Source organism: Terrapene carolina, unplaced genomic scaffold (assembly GCF_002925995.2).
Source record: "Terrapene carolina triunguis isolate 2854851 unplaced genomic scaffold, T_m_triunguis-2.0 Scaffold236, whole genome shotgun sequence".
Taxonomy (NCBI): domain Eukaryota; kingdom Metazoa; phylum Chordata; order Testudines; family Emydidae; genus Terrapene; species Terrapene triunguis.
Window position 1 is genome coordinate 18,308,314 of NW_020664587.1, and position 13,053 is coordinate 18,321,366.

Sequence of the window (13,053 nt, forward strand, 5' to 3'; positions counted from 1 at the left end):
CCTTCCACTGCCTTGAACTACAGCCCATCTGCCGGACTTGGCCTGACCCTCAGCACCGTCTGCCCACTCCATGGGGCTCCAGCACTGCAGAGCCAGCAGGAAGCCTGCAGACCTGCCCTGCTGAACTCAGCCCAGCTCTGCCACCTTGCTGTTGGGGTGTGGCCAGTGGAAAGAGGGCCCGACTGGCCTGCTCGTAGGCTCTGGCAATCTGGGGCCATGACCAGCCAGCCCAATTTAGAGCAGCACGAAGTCTCTTCTAATTTGTCCCTCCAGTGCAGCCTGGCACCCAGCAGCCTGGAGATGATGGAATAGGAGAATGCAGTCTCTGAGCAGTGCCCCCCAGTGCTACGGTAGTCCCTGCCTCAGTTTCCCTTCAAGTGTCAGAGTCTTTAACCAGAATTCTCCCTCTCCTGAGGGCTAATTTATTGCACATCTGGCAGTCAAAAGAGCTCCTCCAGCCTCCTCCCCCATTGGAGTTCAGGGCTCCACACTCCTTCTCAGGACAGTGGCTTGGCTTCCTCAGCCTGTAGATTCTCCCCTTCTAGTCAAGGTTTTCATAGCCTCCCCCTGGGGCTGCAACCTGGCTGTCCTTGATTTGGCTTGCAGCCTCCTTTGTGATTTACCGACCCAGTCACCTGCCCACTCCCTGACCCTCTGCAGTTGGGTCTAATAACCCCAAACACCTGTCTGAGCTGGCTGGGAGAAGGGAACCGGGCCCTGCCCTCTCTACAAGGATCCTGGTCCTGGGCTTTTAAAGGAACAATGGCCTGGATTTTCCTACTCCTTCCCCCTCCCCGACACTAACTACCCCCAGGGCTATCTTTCGCTCACCCCAGTCCTTCAACCTTGGAATGAGGTGACCGGCTTCCCAGTCTGCCTCCTCCAGACTTAAATGGCCAGTACCCCTTATGTGGCGTAAAGCCCCACGTCCAATAAGCTGCACTGGCCAGAGGGGCAGTCCTGAGGTTGCAATCCCAGTTGGTTATGTACAAGCTGTGACAGCTGCTGGTGATGGCAGGAGAGCGTCAGCTGAGCATCAGGAGACACATCCAACTGTGGGCTCCATTAAACTATTGCTGTTCAAGGGAGCCAGCCTTAGCAGGAACCTCGGGGATCCCACTGATTGGTCCTTTGAATATAAAGCACCTTCAAGGTCAAATTCACCCTTGGCATGAGCAAGTGTGACCTCAGGCGAGTTTCACCTTGTCGTTCTGGTGGAGAATTCGGAGCAATCTCTGGGCTGCAGGAGTGGGGGCTCCCGCGAGTTCTGCTCCAGTAGCTTAGAGAAGACTGTGTGCAACCCTGTGTGTGTGTGTGTGTGGGGGGGGCACTCCTGCAGTCCTTAGGCATGTGCGTAGGGGCTCAGAGGTTAGGATGTGCTATGGCCAGTAACCAGGACTCAGGCGGCAGGAGAATTACTGAGGAGCCGGTCAGCGTGCTGACAAAAACCAGGGAACATGCAGTTCCTCCCATAGGCAAATGCAGGACCTTTCAGGAGAAACAGTCCAGAAGCTCGCCAGCATTGGAAGCTGCAGGTGCTGCAAGTGATGAGTTCAGTGGTTTTTATAGTCTCTGTATGAAGACAAAATTGCATGTAGCTGTGGAGGATAAATGAAGCAATTTCAGGAAAACAAAGAGCCTAAGAATTCTGCAAGCTGGAATAAATCCCATGAGGTTTCAGTCCAGTTCCGAATGAGCTGGGAGCAGCATTGAGTGAGTCTCACCGGTACCCCAGCCCCAGCAAGGAGGCGACAGTGACAATTACTCCTGCACAACAAATCCACGGAGCGTCGTTTGCCCTGGTTGGCTGAAGAATCCAGGCTCCTGCTAGAGAAGGCTGGTTGGAGGGCGGGGAACCTGCCAGGTATTTTCACAGCGCTCACCAAGAGGCTTGTTTCTGTTTTGAGCAGTGGGGTTCTGGTGACTCCAGCTGCATTCACAAAGCTTATAAAGTTACCAAACCCGCCTCAGTGCCTCTATGGGCTGTACAGTATGATATGGGGGCTTATTTGGGATGGATTGTTTATTTAGATAGAGGACTGTGTGTTTGTTGTGTGTACAGCACCTAGCACAGTGGGATCCTGGTCCATGACTGGGCTCCCAGGCGCTAAGAACATGTCATAGCAACATAAGAGTGGCCATGCTGGGTCAGACCAATGTCCATCTAGTCCAGTATCCTGTCTTCTGACAGTGGCCAGAGCCAGGTGGTTCAGAGGGAGTGACCAGAATAGGGCACTTTATTGAGTGATCGCTCCCCTGTCGTCCAGTCCCAGCTTCTGGCAGTCAGAGGTTTAGGGCACCCAGAACATGGGGTTGTATCCCTGACTATCTTGGCTAATCACCATTGAGGGACCTATCCTCCATGAACTTATCTAGTTCTTTTTTGAAGCCAGTTATACTTTTGCCCTTCACAACATCCCCCTGGCAATGAGTTCCACATTGTGCTGTGTGAGGTGGACAAGGATTATGGCGTCATTTTAGTGCAGGGTTTGGAAGCAAAGAGAGAAGTGCTTTGCCCAAGATCACCCAGAAAGTTAATAGCAAAACTTGGAATAGAATCCAGAAGCCTTGATGCTCTGGTGATAGGCATGGTATAAAATTCAGATAGACTGCCAGTTTCTTGTTCCAAGCACTAGATCACACTTCTTTTCCATACCAGACTCCCTTCTGGGCCCCATACTTTTGTTGACTCATTTTAAAAGCCCTCCCTTGTTTTGTCTTTACTCTATTTGCTCCTTGATAATTGTGTTTGTGAAACAGAAAAAAAATCCACATTCTTTTAAACAAAATCTTTAATAATTATTCAATAGAAAAATAAGAAGCCCAATGCAATGGGCAGGCCATTTAAATTAATACAATGATCATCGTTATTGATATCAGGACAAAAGAATGCAAACATACAAGTCTATAGCTTCCATTTTCTTTCTTTCTTTTTTTTTTTTTATTTACCAGTATCAAATTAAAATTGAATGAGGGTTTTAAATGGCTCTTTATTCTCAGCCCCTAAATTGAGGAGGATTTTCAACCACATCTCCCAAAATTTGTGTCCCCTGCGTGGGTGAGAGAAATGAACATGAGGTGATGAAGAACCACAAACAGGCCAAATTTCCATGGAAACACTATGAAAAACTGAAAACTTCCATTGGCTTTGGAGCAAGCCCCCAGTGAGGAGAAGACCCTGTTCCAGATTAGCAGGTTGTATTTAAACACGTACAAATACGATGATATGTAGAAACAGAATTTTGTGCATTTACTCATTCATATAATTCAGACACACTCGGGATTAAGTGGTTCCAGCCGCTCGAGACAGGGCCCTGAGATACTAACCCTAATCTCATCCAAATTACTTGCAGAAAGGTCAGTTTTGAAAATGATAAAAGAAATACTATTCGGCGGCTGCAAAGATTATTGTCACAGAGCAGCTACTCTGTGGGGATTAAATAATAACAGAACTTTGAAGGATAATATGGGAAACGTTATCAGGAGTGAATCACTATCTGTAGAGTTCTGTGAAATCAATGAAGAAAATAGGACAGTTCATAAAAAGGCAAATGAATTGGGTGCTGAAGCTGGATCATAGGTGTCTTTATTCCCCAGAGGCCTCTGAAATGAAGATGCCAAATAGAAAAATGAAGAAAACATCTTAAAAGTATGATTTTTTAAAAATGTTGTGACATAGGCAGCACACTTCCCAATAGTATTCGCAGCAGTTTGTGAACCTATAGCACAAGTGTAAGTAACAAATGCCTCCTTTGCAGGGCTTACAAGAAATAACTGATTTTGACTAACACCAAAAACAATGTGATATCAAGCTGCATGAATTATTCATGGGGTCTCATTTAACATGAACATTATTTCTTGTGTACAATATCATATGCTTTAATGCTGCCTTTGCAACCTCATAATTCCCAGACCTGGCATGATTACTTACACAAAGAAGCCTGGTCTTATTAGTTCTAATTGAAACTACTGGGAACTTTCACAGGTAGAGTTTACATGAATCACAAAGGAAAACATTTGATTAGCTACAATTGGCTAAATTTAAGAGAGAGCGAGTCTGTGCGCATTTATATACCCCAACAAATGTTAAAAATCAGCCTGAGACACAGAGTTTGATCCTAGAGCTGTACCCCAACTTTGCAATGCTCTATGGGACTCTGGATCAAAGGTTTGGGATTTGTATCTCTCTGAATTTTTTATGTATATAATATGGCCCGATTTTAGTTCTTTTACACTGGAGTAAAGCCAGGGTAATCCTGTTGGCTTCAGTAGGATTATTTATGTGAATAGCGTTTGTTGGGTCAGGCCCTTGTGAGCAGAGAAGTTACCAAATCCAGACGTTCGAATTGCCTGGTGTACCTTTTAATTCTCTCTCACACACACACACACACACACACACAAAATCAGAGCTAATCTGCTGTCCTGTATTCTCTTCCCCTTCAAGGACCAATAGAGGGCAGTCAGCCTACATGGTATTCTCATGGCAGCAGGGAGGCACCAATGTGGTGGCAAAGAGATGCAGAGCACACGAGTGCCACAGCTGGACATGCATTGTTTCTCTAGCCCACATAACAAACTACAAGCAAAAGCAATTGAGTCTGTTGCTTATTATTACTTGCTAATTTCAATTTACATAATTGTAAAAAAAGAGGCAGATAAATTAAATGTTTTTATAATTACTGGCTTCAATTCTGATGCATGATCCCAGCACAATCCTGGAAAATTATAAGGACTCAACTACAGGGTATAATCCAGCTTCTATTGAACAATGGAAGTTTTGCCATCAATTGCCACAGAATTTACTGATGGAAAAAAAGACCCATAAAATTAGCCATTCTGTGCCCTAGATCAGGGGCTCTCAGCCTTTCCAGACCACTGTATCCCTTTCAGGAGTCTGATTTGTCTTGCATACCCCCAAGTTACACCTTACTTAAAATCTACTTGCTTACAAAATCAGACATAAAAATACAAAAGTGTCACAGCACACTATTACTGAACAACTGCGTACTTTCTCATTTTTACCATATAAAATAAATCAATTGGAATATAAATATCGCACTTACATTTCAGTGTATAGTATATAGAGCAGTATAAAGTTATTGTCTGTATGAAATTTTAGTTTGAACTGACTTTGCTAGTGCATTTTATGTAGCCTGTTGTAAAACTAGGCAAATATCTAGATGAGTTGTCATACTCCCGAAAGACCTCTGTATACCCCAAGGGGTACGCATCCCCCTGGTTGAGAACCACTGCCCCAATAATACAGAGTTAAATGTATATCCAGTCACGCACAGCCTAATCCTTCAATGGGAGCCGGAGTGGGCCAATGGAGGAACTGTCATTCACTCCTTCAAAGTTTCATACCAGGGCTGAATTGACCCACGCAGGGATTATGTTGCTACTGCTGCTGCTTTAGTTTGCCGAGAGGCAGCTCGTTCTACCAAGAGCTTAGCAGGATCAGGCCCCATTGTGCACTGGATCTAGGCGGGACCTACAGTTAGTGGCATAGCAGGACTCTGTTGCTAAGATAAAAAAGGTTTCTGGGGCATCAATAACTAAGAGTGTCTAATAAGGCAAATTTCCCCGTGTTGCAACACTCTCCAGTCACTTCCCTGGCTGTGTGCGTGCGATTAGCACAGGACAGATTTATTCCTCACAGACAAGGTCTTCCTCCCTTTGCAGGTTGCTGCCATAACATTCTTAGACAGGAATCCTGAGTAAGATGATGTTGTTCTTGACGCCCCCTGACCTTTGGCTAGACAGGCAGGCGGGCAAAGCATCCCTTGTCACCAGCAGGCTCTCCCATCAGTTTCCTACCTTATTAAAGACAGAAGAGAAAACACGCACCACTCTGCTGGAAATTTCCCCTGCCTCACAGAACAGAGCCCGTCTCTCTCCCTGAAATCTCTGGTAACAAGATCTAGGGCAACGGCTTTTGGGAACCACTTCCCCCTCCACGCTGGCTAGATAATCATGGCAGGTTATTCCGCTCACAGACGAGCGTGACCTTCCCTCCTGGCTCATCAGGCTCCCTGCACTGCTGTGCACTGAGCAGCATGAAGGCTGGGGAAGGGGTGGGCTGGTGACCAGGACATATTCACTTGGCTCCAACTGTCCCAGCTGGCAAGTGGCACTGAGGGATTGTGGCTACAACTTCAGCCCCTGGGTGAGCCACTGGATTTTACCTCCCGGCCCCACCACCCCTTGGCTGCACAGAGCCCCATTACTCTGGCTTTCACCCACTGGGGCTACGCCTGTGAGCAAGGCAAGATGGATTAGGCCTTTACTCCTCTGAAACCAAACAACCTGGAGCTCCAACGCAAGGACTGATTCCTTGGTGAATTGGGGAATTTCTCATAATGCAGTTTCATGTTAATTAAAAGCCTGACTAGTCCTAGTGATGAGCACCAGGGGGGCTGGAACAATTTGTATAGTGGGGATGCTGCTGATAGAAACCAGGTATTTGGTGTTTTTTATTATTACTTCAAGCCAGGGTGTGCGGCAGCCCCCCAGACCTCCTAGTTCCAGCACCACTGATGAGCGCAGTAGACAAACCTATGTAGACTGGAACCAATTTGAATGCAGGTGCAATGCAAACCCCTTCTGTTTTCTGGGCATGTACTGGGCCCAACCACTGCCTCTGGGAGCAGAGTCTAAGTTCCCTTTATACCTCGTGGTAGAGGACAGTGTTCTCACAATTGTACTTTTTCTGACCTACTAAAACTACCTCCCCATCTTTACCGGTGTTATGTCCATGTAACAGACTGAATGCTCATGTTAACACACACACTGGAGGCTAAAAATAAAACCAAAAACAAAACAAAAACACCTCCACAAAAATCCCCCAACACCAAATTGTTATTTACTCCTGGCCTGAGAAAAGTAACTGTTCTTCTAAACGAGGCAAACCCTGCAGTATTTGGTTTTTAAAAGGATTGAGCATTATAGAATTGCACAAATAAAGCGTCTTTTATTTTTGCTGTGCAATAGCATGAGAGCGCTAATGCAGTGGGGCTGCAAGTGCCTGATATATTCTGACAAACCAAACAACCCAAGGGTGTTCGTCCTCAGCAGAACTCACTTCACATCTTATCCATTATGGGAATGAAATGTGAAAATTGACCCCTCTTTTTTAAATAGCAATGTAATACTGTTTGCTACATAGTCTCTCTTCTTTTAACTAGCCTATCGAAATTGCTCCTGATATACACAGGTGCTGGCTTCAATTCTGTACTGTTAATCCCCAAATGCAAACGGGAAAGACTTCCCGCAAGTACACAGGGGAGTTTCTCTCTGTCTTTTACTTATCTCTTTCTTTTCCTTTATGACTTAAAAAAAAAAACTGACTAGGTATCACCAAAAGGTTTCTAAAAATGGCCCCAGTGCTACAAATACCAAAAGTAAAAGCAAGTGTCTGGGGGTGAAACAGAGAAAAAATAAAAGCCATAAAAGGATTTGAAATTTGGAAATGTTTCCATAGATTCATAATGTATTTTGGATGATAACCTGGTTTGCATGCATTTATAATTATTGTTACTTTATTTTTGATGAGCGTACACTATCCAATCCATTGCATACGCTCAGCAAATTCTAAATTTATAAACACACACAAAAATTTTTTGTATTCAGAATTCCACACCCCATTTCATGTTGCTGAGCTTCAAGTCCCTGCATTTTTGTGAAACAGTCACATAAGCAGAAAGAAATTAAGAACATGAGCATGTAATCAAAGCTGACAAAATGCTTTATTAATCATGTGTGCTGAATCTTTTAAACAATATTGTGTTATGTTGTTGCTATAGAGGAGTTATTAGTATGGTCTTCTGCAGTGTTTGCCAGCTTATTTGTACTGCAAGGTGAACCCATTTGCTGGTGTGCTAACTTATGGGTGTCAAACATGATATTTAGTCTGATAATGGTCCACCAGCGTGACTTTTTTAAATTAAAAAAAATCCAAAGAAACAGTTGATAAGAGTAGGAAAGCTGTAGCTATTAATATCCTTTGTATTAGCCACTACACAATAACTACATTTTTGAAAGTGACAGAGAAAATAGGATAATTAATTTATAGTAACATGGCTGATTATGACATTTGCCTGAGCAATAATGCATTTGCAAACAAAACACTGAAGGCACAAAAATACAATAAAACCAAGCAGAAGATTTTTGTGGAAAACAGAAAGATTTTTCATGTTGGGTGCAAACTGCATTATTCACACCTAAAAAAATAAATCTGTGAACTGACATACAGTAATGCCCGATCGTCAACAAAAATTCCCTTTACATCCGCTGTTTCACAAAATGTATCCAGAGTCAAGAAGCAATGTGTCAAATATTATAGACTGTGGCTAGGAAGTTTTCTAGCAAATTAAATTAAGTATCTGACATTTTACCCACTTTATGCGATTAAACATTTCTCCAGTGTGTGAGTTCCACAGACACAGGCTTCAAAAGTTCTCTCAACATACAAATACTGCTGGAAACAAAAGATCTGTGAAAGTGAAAAGAATCCACTTATGTGACTTTTCCTCACAAATTCTGAGAGAAAGCAGACTTAAAAAAGATACAAGTTAATTCTTCTAGAAATACAGAGAATGAAATAAGTAAGTATTCTCTAGACCCTGGTATAGGCATAAATATTAGGATGTGATACTATATAGAAGGATCTGGTGACATCAAAAACCATGAGAGCACAGCTTGAGTGCTAAGATGGACTTTTCTTGTATTACATTGTTGCATATTTATTATTTTCAGTAATGTAAGGTGAGAAAATTCTTTAAAAAACATTTTCTGTTCGTATTTTATATTCCAAAAAGGCATATTAATCTCAATGGACTATCATAGCACCCCAAATACAATTTATGCTATTTTCACTGGTATTATACATTTTAAAGCTCTGCATGTGTACATATAAGTGTATGCAGACACACAATATAAATGCCTAAGCCATGAAGATGGAGTTTCCCAGAAGTGTAATTAACAGGAATAGTGAATGTTGATGAACAGTATTTGTAACAATTGTAAACAAGGGTGAGTAATAGATTGTTCACATGTTTGAGTTATCTGAAAGCAAAGATAATATTAAACAGGACAAAAAATTAGAAAGCTGAATCTGAAAATAAAATTACAGGTCTTTTACTTCTAAAATAAATTAATAATGAACGTTCAGATTTAAGTCTCTGATAAATGAAAAATAAGGAGAAGTTTTTTCTCCTTTTTCAGGTAAAATGTACATTACTAGACTAGTGGCTTCCGCTTCAAAAAACCAAAGGCGGGTTTCCCTTTCTCTCTCAGGTAACACGGGCATATTTGGCCCTTTCTGCACATCTCTCTCACTGCACTAACTGCGAATATGATGGGGAAGATATTTGCAAGACACATTTTTTTGTAATTCTACCTTCTGTATAGGGAACCCTTTGGAATGAAAAAAAAAACCCTGAAAAAATGCAGTGTATGAAGAACAAATTAGATCAGATTCTTTCCCCGAAGCTGGGGGCATGTGATACATATTGCAGCACAGGATTTATACTTTTCCTGAGATCCCTGCGGACAGCTCATCTCTTCCAGAGACCCTTGTAAGTTTAAGAGCTTCCACACATTTGTTTAAAAGATCTTGATTTTACATTTACCTATTTATGGAGTCCACAGCTCCTGTAGTATCAATAGCAAGTGGCACACACTGCAGAATGGAGAAGACTTTTGGCAAAACGCTGCCTATAAGTCGTAGCAGTTACGGGATGTGATGGATAAGATTTTAGAAGGATGCAGCCAGTAAACATGGACTCTGAATCTCAAATGTGCCACATTCCCCTTGGACCAAAAGTGAACACCCGAAGTCATGATTTAGGATTAAATTCCCCACACGGAATCAGCGGCTCTCCCCTACAATTTTAAATGCCAAGCGATCAGCCCGGCAGGTGCCCGGGTCCCGCAGGTGCCCTGCCCCGAGTGGAGTTTATTTGCCTTTGTTTAAACATTCGCAGTCCCGGTCTCTCTGAAGCTGTCCCGTTGTCATGCAGGGAGAGCACGGGACGCCCTTGCTGCTGGGAACAGGGGCTTGGTTCCTACAGAGCCAGGCGAGGCGGTGGGAACGGCCCTTGCAAAGGAAAATCCCAACTTGCCTCAAACTTTCTACGGGGATGAAAAAAAAAAAGAAAAGAAAAAAGTCAGCGGAAGCGACGGAGCCCACCTTGCCCGGACTGAAGCAACGGGCAGCTCCGCCTGGCCTGGGCTGCAGGACAAGGGAGTGTCCTGCCTGCTGGGGCCACTTCCCTGCCCCCCCTGGCCCCGGCCCTGGCGGGGGTTGGTGCCCAACCCAGCTCCCCTAACTCCAAGCCCTCGCCAGCTCCCCGCGCGGGCAGGGTCCGAGCTGACTCCGGCAGCCTGCAAAGACGACACGAGACCGGTTCCTGGGGGAATGGTTTATGTACGTAATAAAAATATTTACTATAAACATAAATAGAAACGTAACTTCGCGGGCTACATATTTTTTTGCGATTAAAAAATAAAACAAACCTCCGAACCCAACGCTGCGGAATGAGCCGAACGCGGTTAGAAATAAATAGAGACGGGACGGGAAACAATAGTAAAATAGCCTCTCGGGGTCAGTCCGTGTAAAAAACCGGCTGGGGCAGGAGCGGGGACCCGGGGCGGCGGACACGTGTGTACATATCTCACATATTTACAGCCGGGCTGGGGAAGTGACCGCAACTCCCGCCCCCCTCCGGCTCCCCAGCGTCCCTCCCAGGCCCCGCAGGGCCGGGCCCGGGGCGTGGGGAGCCGGGGACACTCCTGTCCCTCTGGGGCGAGCCCTGGGGAAACTCCCCGCTCTCCGGGAAGCCGAGCCCGCAGTCTCCACCGGGCGGTCTGGGGCCCCGGGCACGGGGGGCGCAGCAGCCCCCCAGGAGGAGGGGGAGATAAGTGCCATCGGAACCGGTCCAGGGGCCCGCGGTGGGTGGGTGCGGGGGGAGCTTCGGCCCTCCCCGACCCGTCCCAGCCTGAAGCGGCGGGTGGGGGGCCGGGCCGGGGAGCTCCCCCCGCAGACAGTGTCAGTGACACGGGAGCAAAGGAAGAATAAATTAGATCTCAAACCTTTGGCTAGTTCTCCTCTCGCGGCGTTTGCAGAGCCGCGGGGCTCTGGAGCGCGCGGTATTTTTGGAAGTCAAATAAATACAGCGAGTTAAATTAGAGACAAATTCAGGTGCGAACCAGTCTGAGGAATAAATTAACGAGCGTTTTCCACGCGCCGCCCGGCGAGTCTCGGCATCCAGGGCCCGAAACCAAGCGGCAGAAACTAAGTCCCGAGCGCGGCTTCCCGCCGGGCAGGGACTGGGGGCCGCTGGCGGGGATCGGGCCCCCTGGCCGGGCCCGGCCGGTCCCTCGCTCCTGGGCCCCCACTGTAAACTCCAGCGCTGCCCCTGCCCCTGCCCGGCGCCCTCAGCCCCCGGCCCCGCCGCCCAGTCATTGCACCGAGCTCTGCAGCGGGTGGTGCAGCGGCGAGGTCTCCGCCGGCGCGTAAACATCCTCCATGGGCGGGTGCGGGACCCCGGCCGGCGTCATGCGCTTCTCCTTCTGCCGCCTGTTGCAGAACCAGACCCGCACCACCTCCTTCTCCAGCTGCAGACTGTCCGCCAGCGAGGTGATCTCGTGGGCCGAGGGCTTGGGGCACTTGAGGAAGTGGTTCTCCAGGGCGCCCTTCACGCCCACCTCAATGGAGGTGCGCTTCTTGCGCTTGCGGCCCTGCGCCGCGATCTTGTCCAGGTTGGTGGGGCTGCCCGTGCTGGAGTCGGTCTCCTCCAGCCATTTGTTGAGCAGGGGCTTGAGCTTGCACATGTTCTTGAAGCTGAGCTGCAGCGCCTCGAACCGGCAGATGGTGGTCTGCGAGAAGACGTTCCCGTAGAGGGTGCCCAGGGCCAGGCCCACGTCCGCCTGGGTGAAGCCCAGCTTGATCCGCCGCTGCTTGAACTGCTTGGCGAACTGCTCCAGGTCGTCGGAGCTGGGCGCGTCCTCGTCCGAGTGCTCCTGCGGGTGGCCCAGGTGCTGCGGGGAGCCCTCCAGCTGGGGGTCGTGCAGCCCGGCCGCCTCCTCGTGGCCCAGGGGGTCCCGCAGGCCGTGGTGCAGGGCCGGCGCCTGGGGGCCCAGCATGCCGTTCAGGTTCGTGTAGGCGGACTGGGCGTAGAGCAGCGGCTGGTGGCTGCTGGGCGTGGGGGACATGGGCGCCAGGTGGTGCCCGCTGCCCTGCGCCCAGGCGCCCGGGTGGCCGCCGGGCGCCTGCTGGTGCACCAGGTGGGAGCGGGGGTGGAAGGCGCCGGGCAGCTCCTCCCGGGCCGCCCCCGGCCCGCTGCCCTTGCCGTGCTCGGCCTGGCCCAGGTGGGAGCCGCTGCCCCAGTCGGTGCCGGCGCTGGGCAGCCACTGGGGGTGGCCGAGGCTCATGGGGTGGCCGGAGCCGGCCAAGCCCTGCAGGTACTCGTGGTGCATCATCTTCTGCACCTCGCGGTAGGTGGTGCCCTGGGGCAGGCGCTCGGAGTCGGGGTGCAGCAAGGGGCTGCCGCGGGGCAGGTACTGAGCTGCGGCGGCCATGGCTCCCCGAGCTCACTGCGGGCCCGGCGCGGAGCGCGGCGCTTTAGAGCCAGGCTTCGGGGCGCCGGTGGGTGCCGGGCTCCCGGCCACTCCCCCCCGCGCCCCATTGGCTCCGCTGCCCGGGACTGGCAGCCGGCTCCGCGCCTTCATAGGGCGCCCCCGGCTCGGGGACCTGCCGCACGCCTCCCTCCCCGATTGGAGGACGGGGTGCGGGCGGCTCCCCGGGATTGGCCGGGGGAGGCGCTCGGGCTGGGGAGCCCGCGTGCTCCTGGCACCGGGACGGGCTCTGATTGGCGGGAGGCGGTTCATTCATGCCGGTTTGCAGTCGCCACGTGGGGAGGGGGCTTCGGGGGGCACCTGCGGCGGGGCTCTGTGCCCCGGGCGCGGCGGGGCTGGGCCGGGTCCAGGGCCCCTGCCCGTGGGGAGCGGAGCGGGGGCGTCGGGCTGCGGGCGCCGGGGGGCTGGGCCGGGTCC

At 49.1% G+C, this 13,053-nt stretch overlaps 1 protein-coding gene across 1 annotated transcript; it reads right to left on the reverse strand.

The window, feature by feature from the left end:
- Positions 1 to 11,460: 11,460 nt before the first annotated feature.
- Positions 11,461 to 12,579, reverse strand: POU3F1 (POU class 3 homeobox 1). The gene has a single exon (XM_024202905.1). The coding sequence runs from the start codon at positions 12,577 to 12,579 to the stop codon at positions 11,461 to 11,463; it is 1,119 nt and encodes a 372-aa protein (XP_024058673.1).
- Positions 12,580 to 13,053: the final 474 nt, after the last annotated feature.

Excerpts from the sequence above, each read along its gene's own strand:
- POU3F1 (XM_024202905.1), bottom strand. The coding sequence starts at position 12,579 with ATGGCCGCCGCAGCTCAGTACCTGCCCCGCGGCAGCCCCTTGCTGCAC.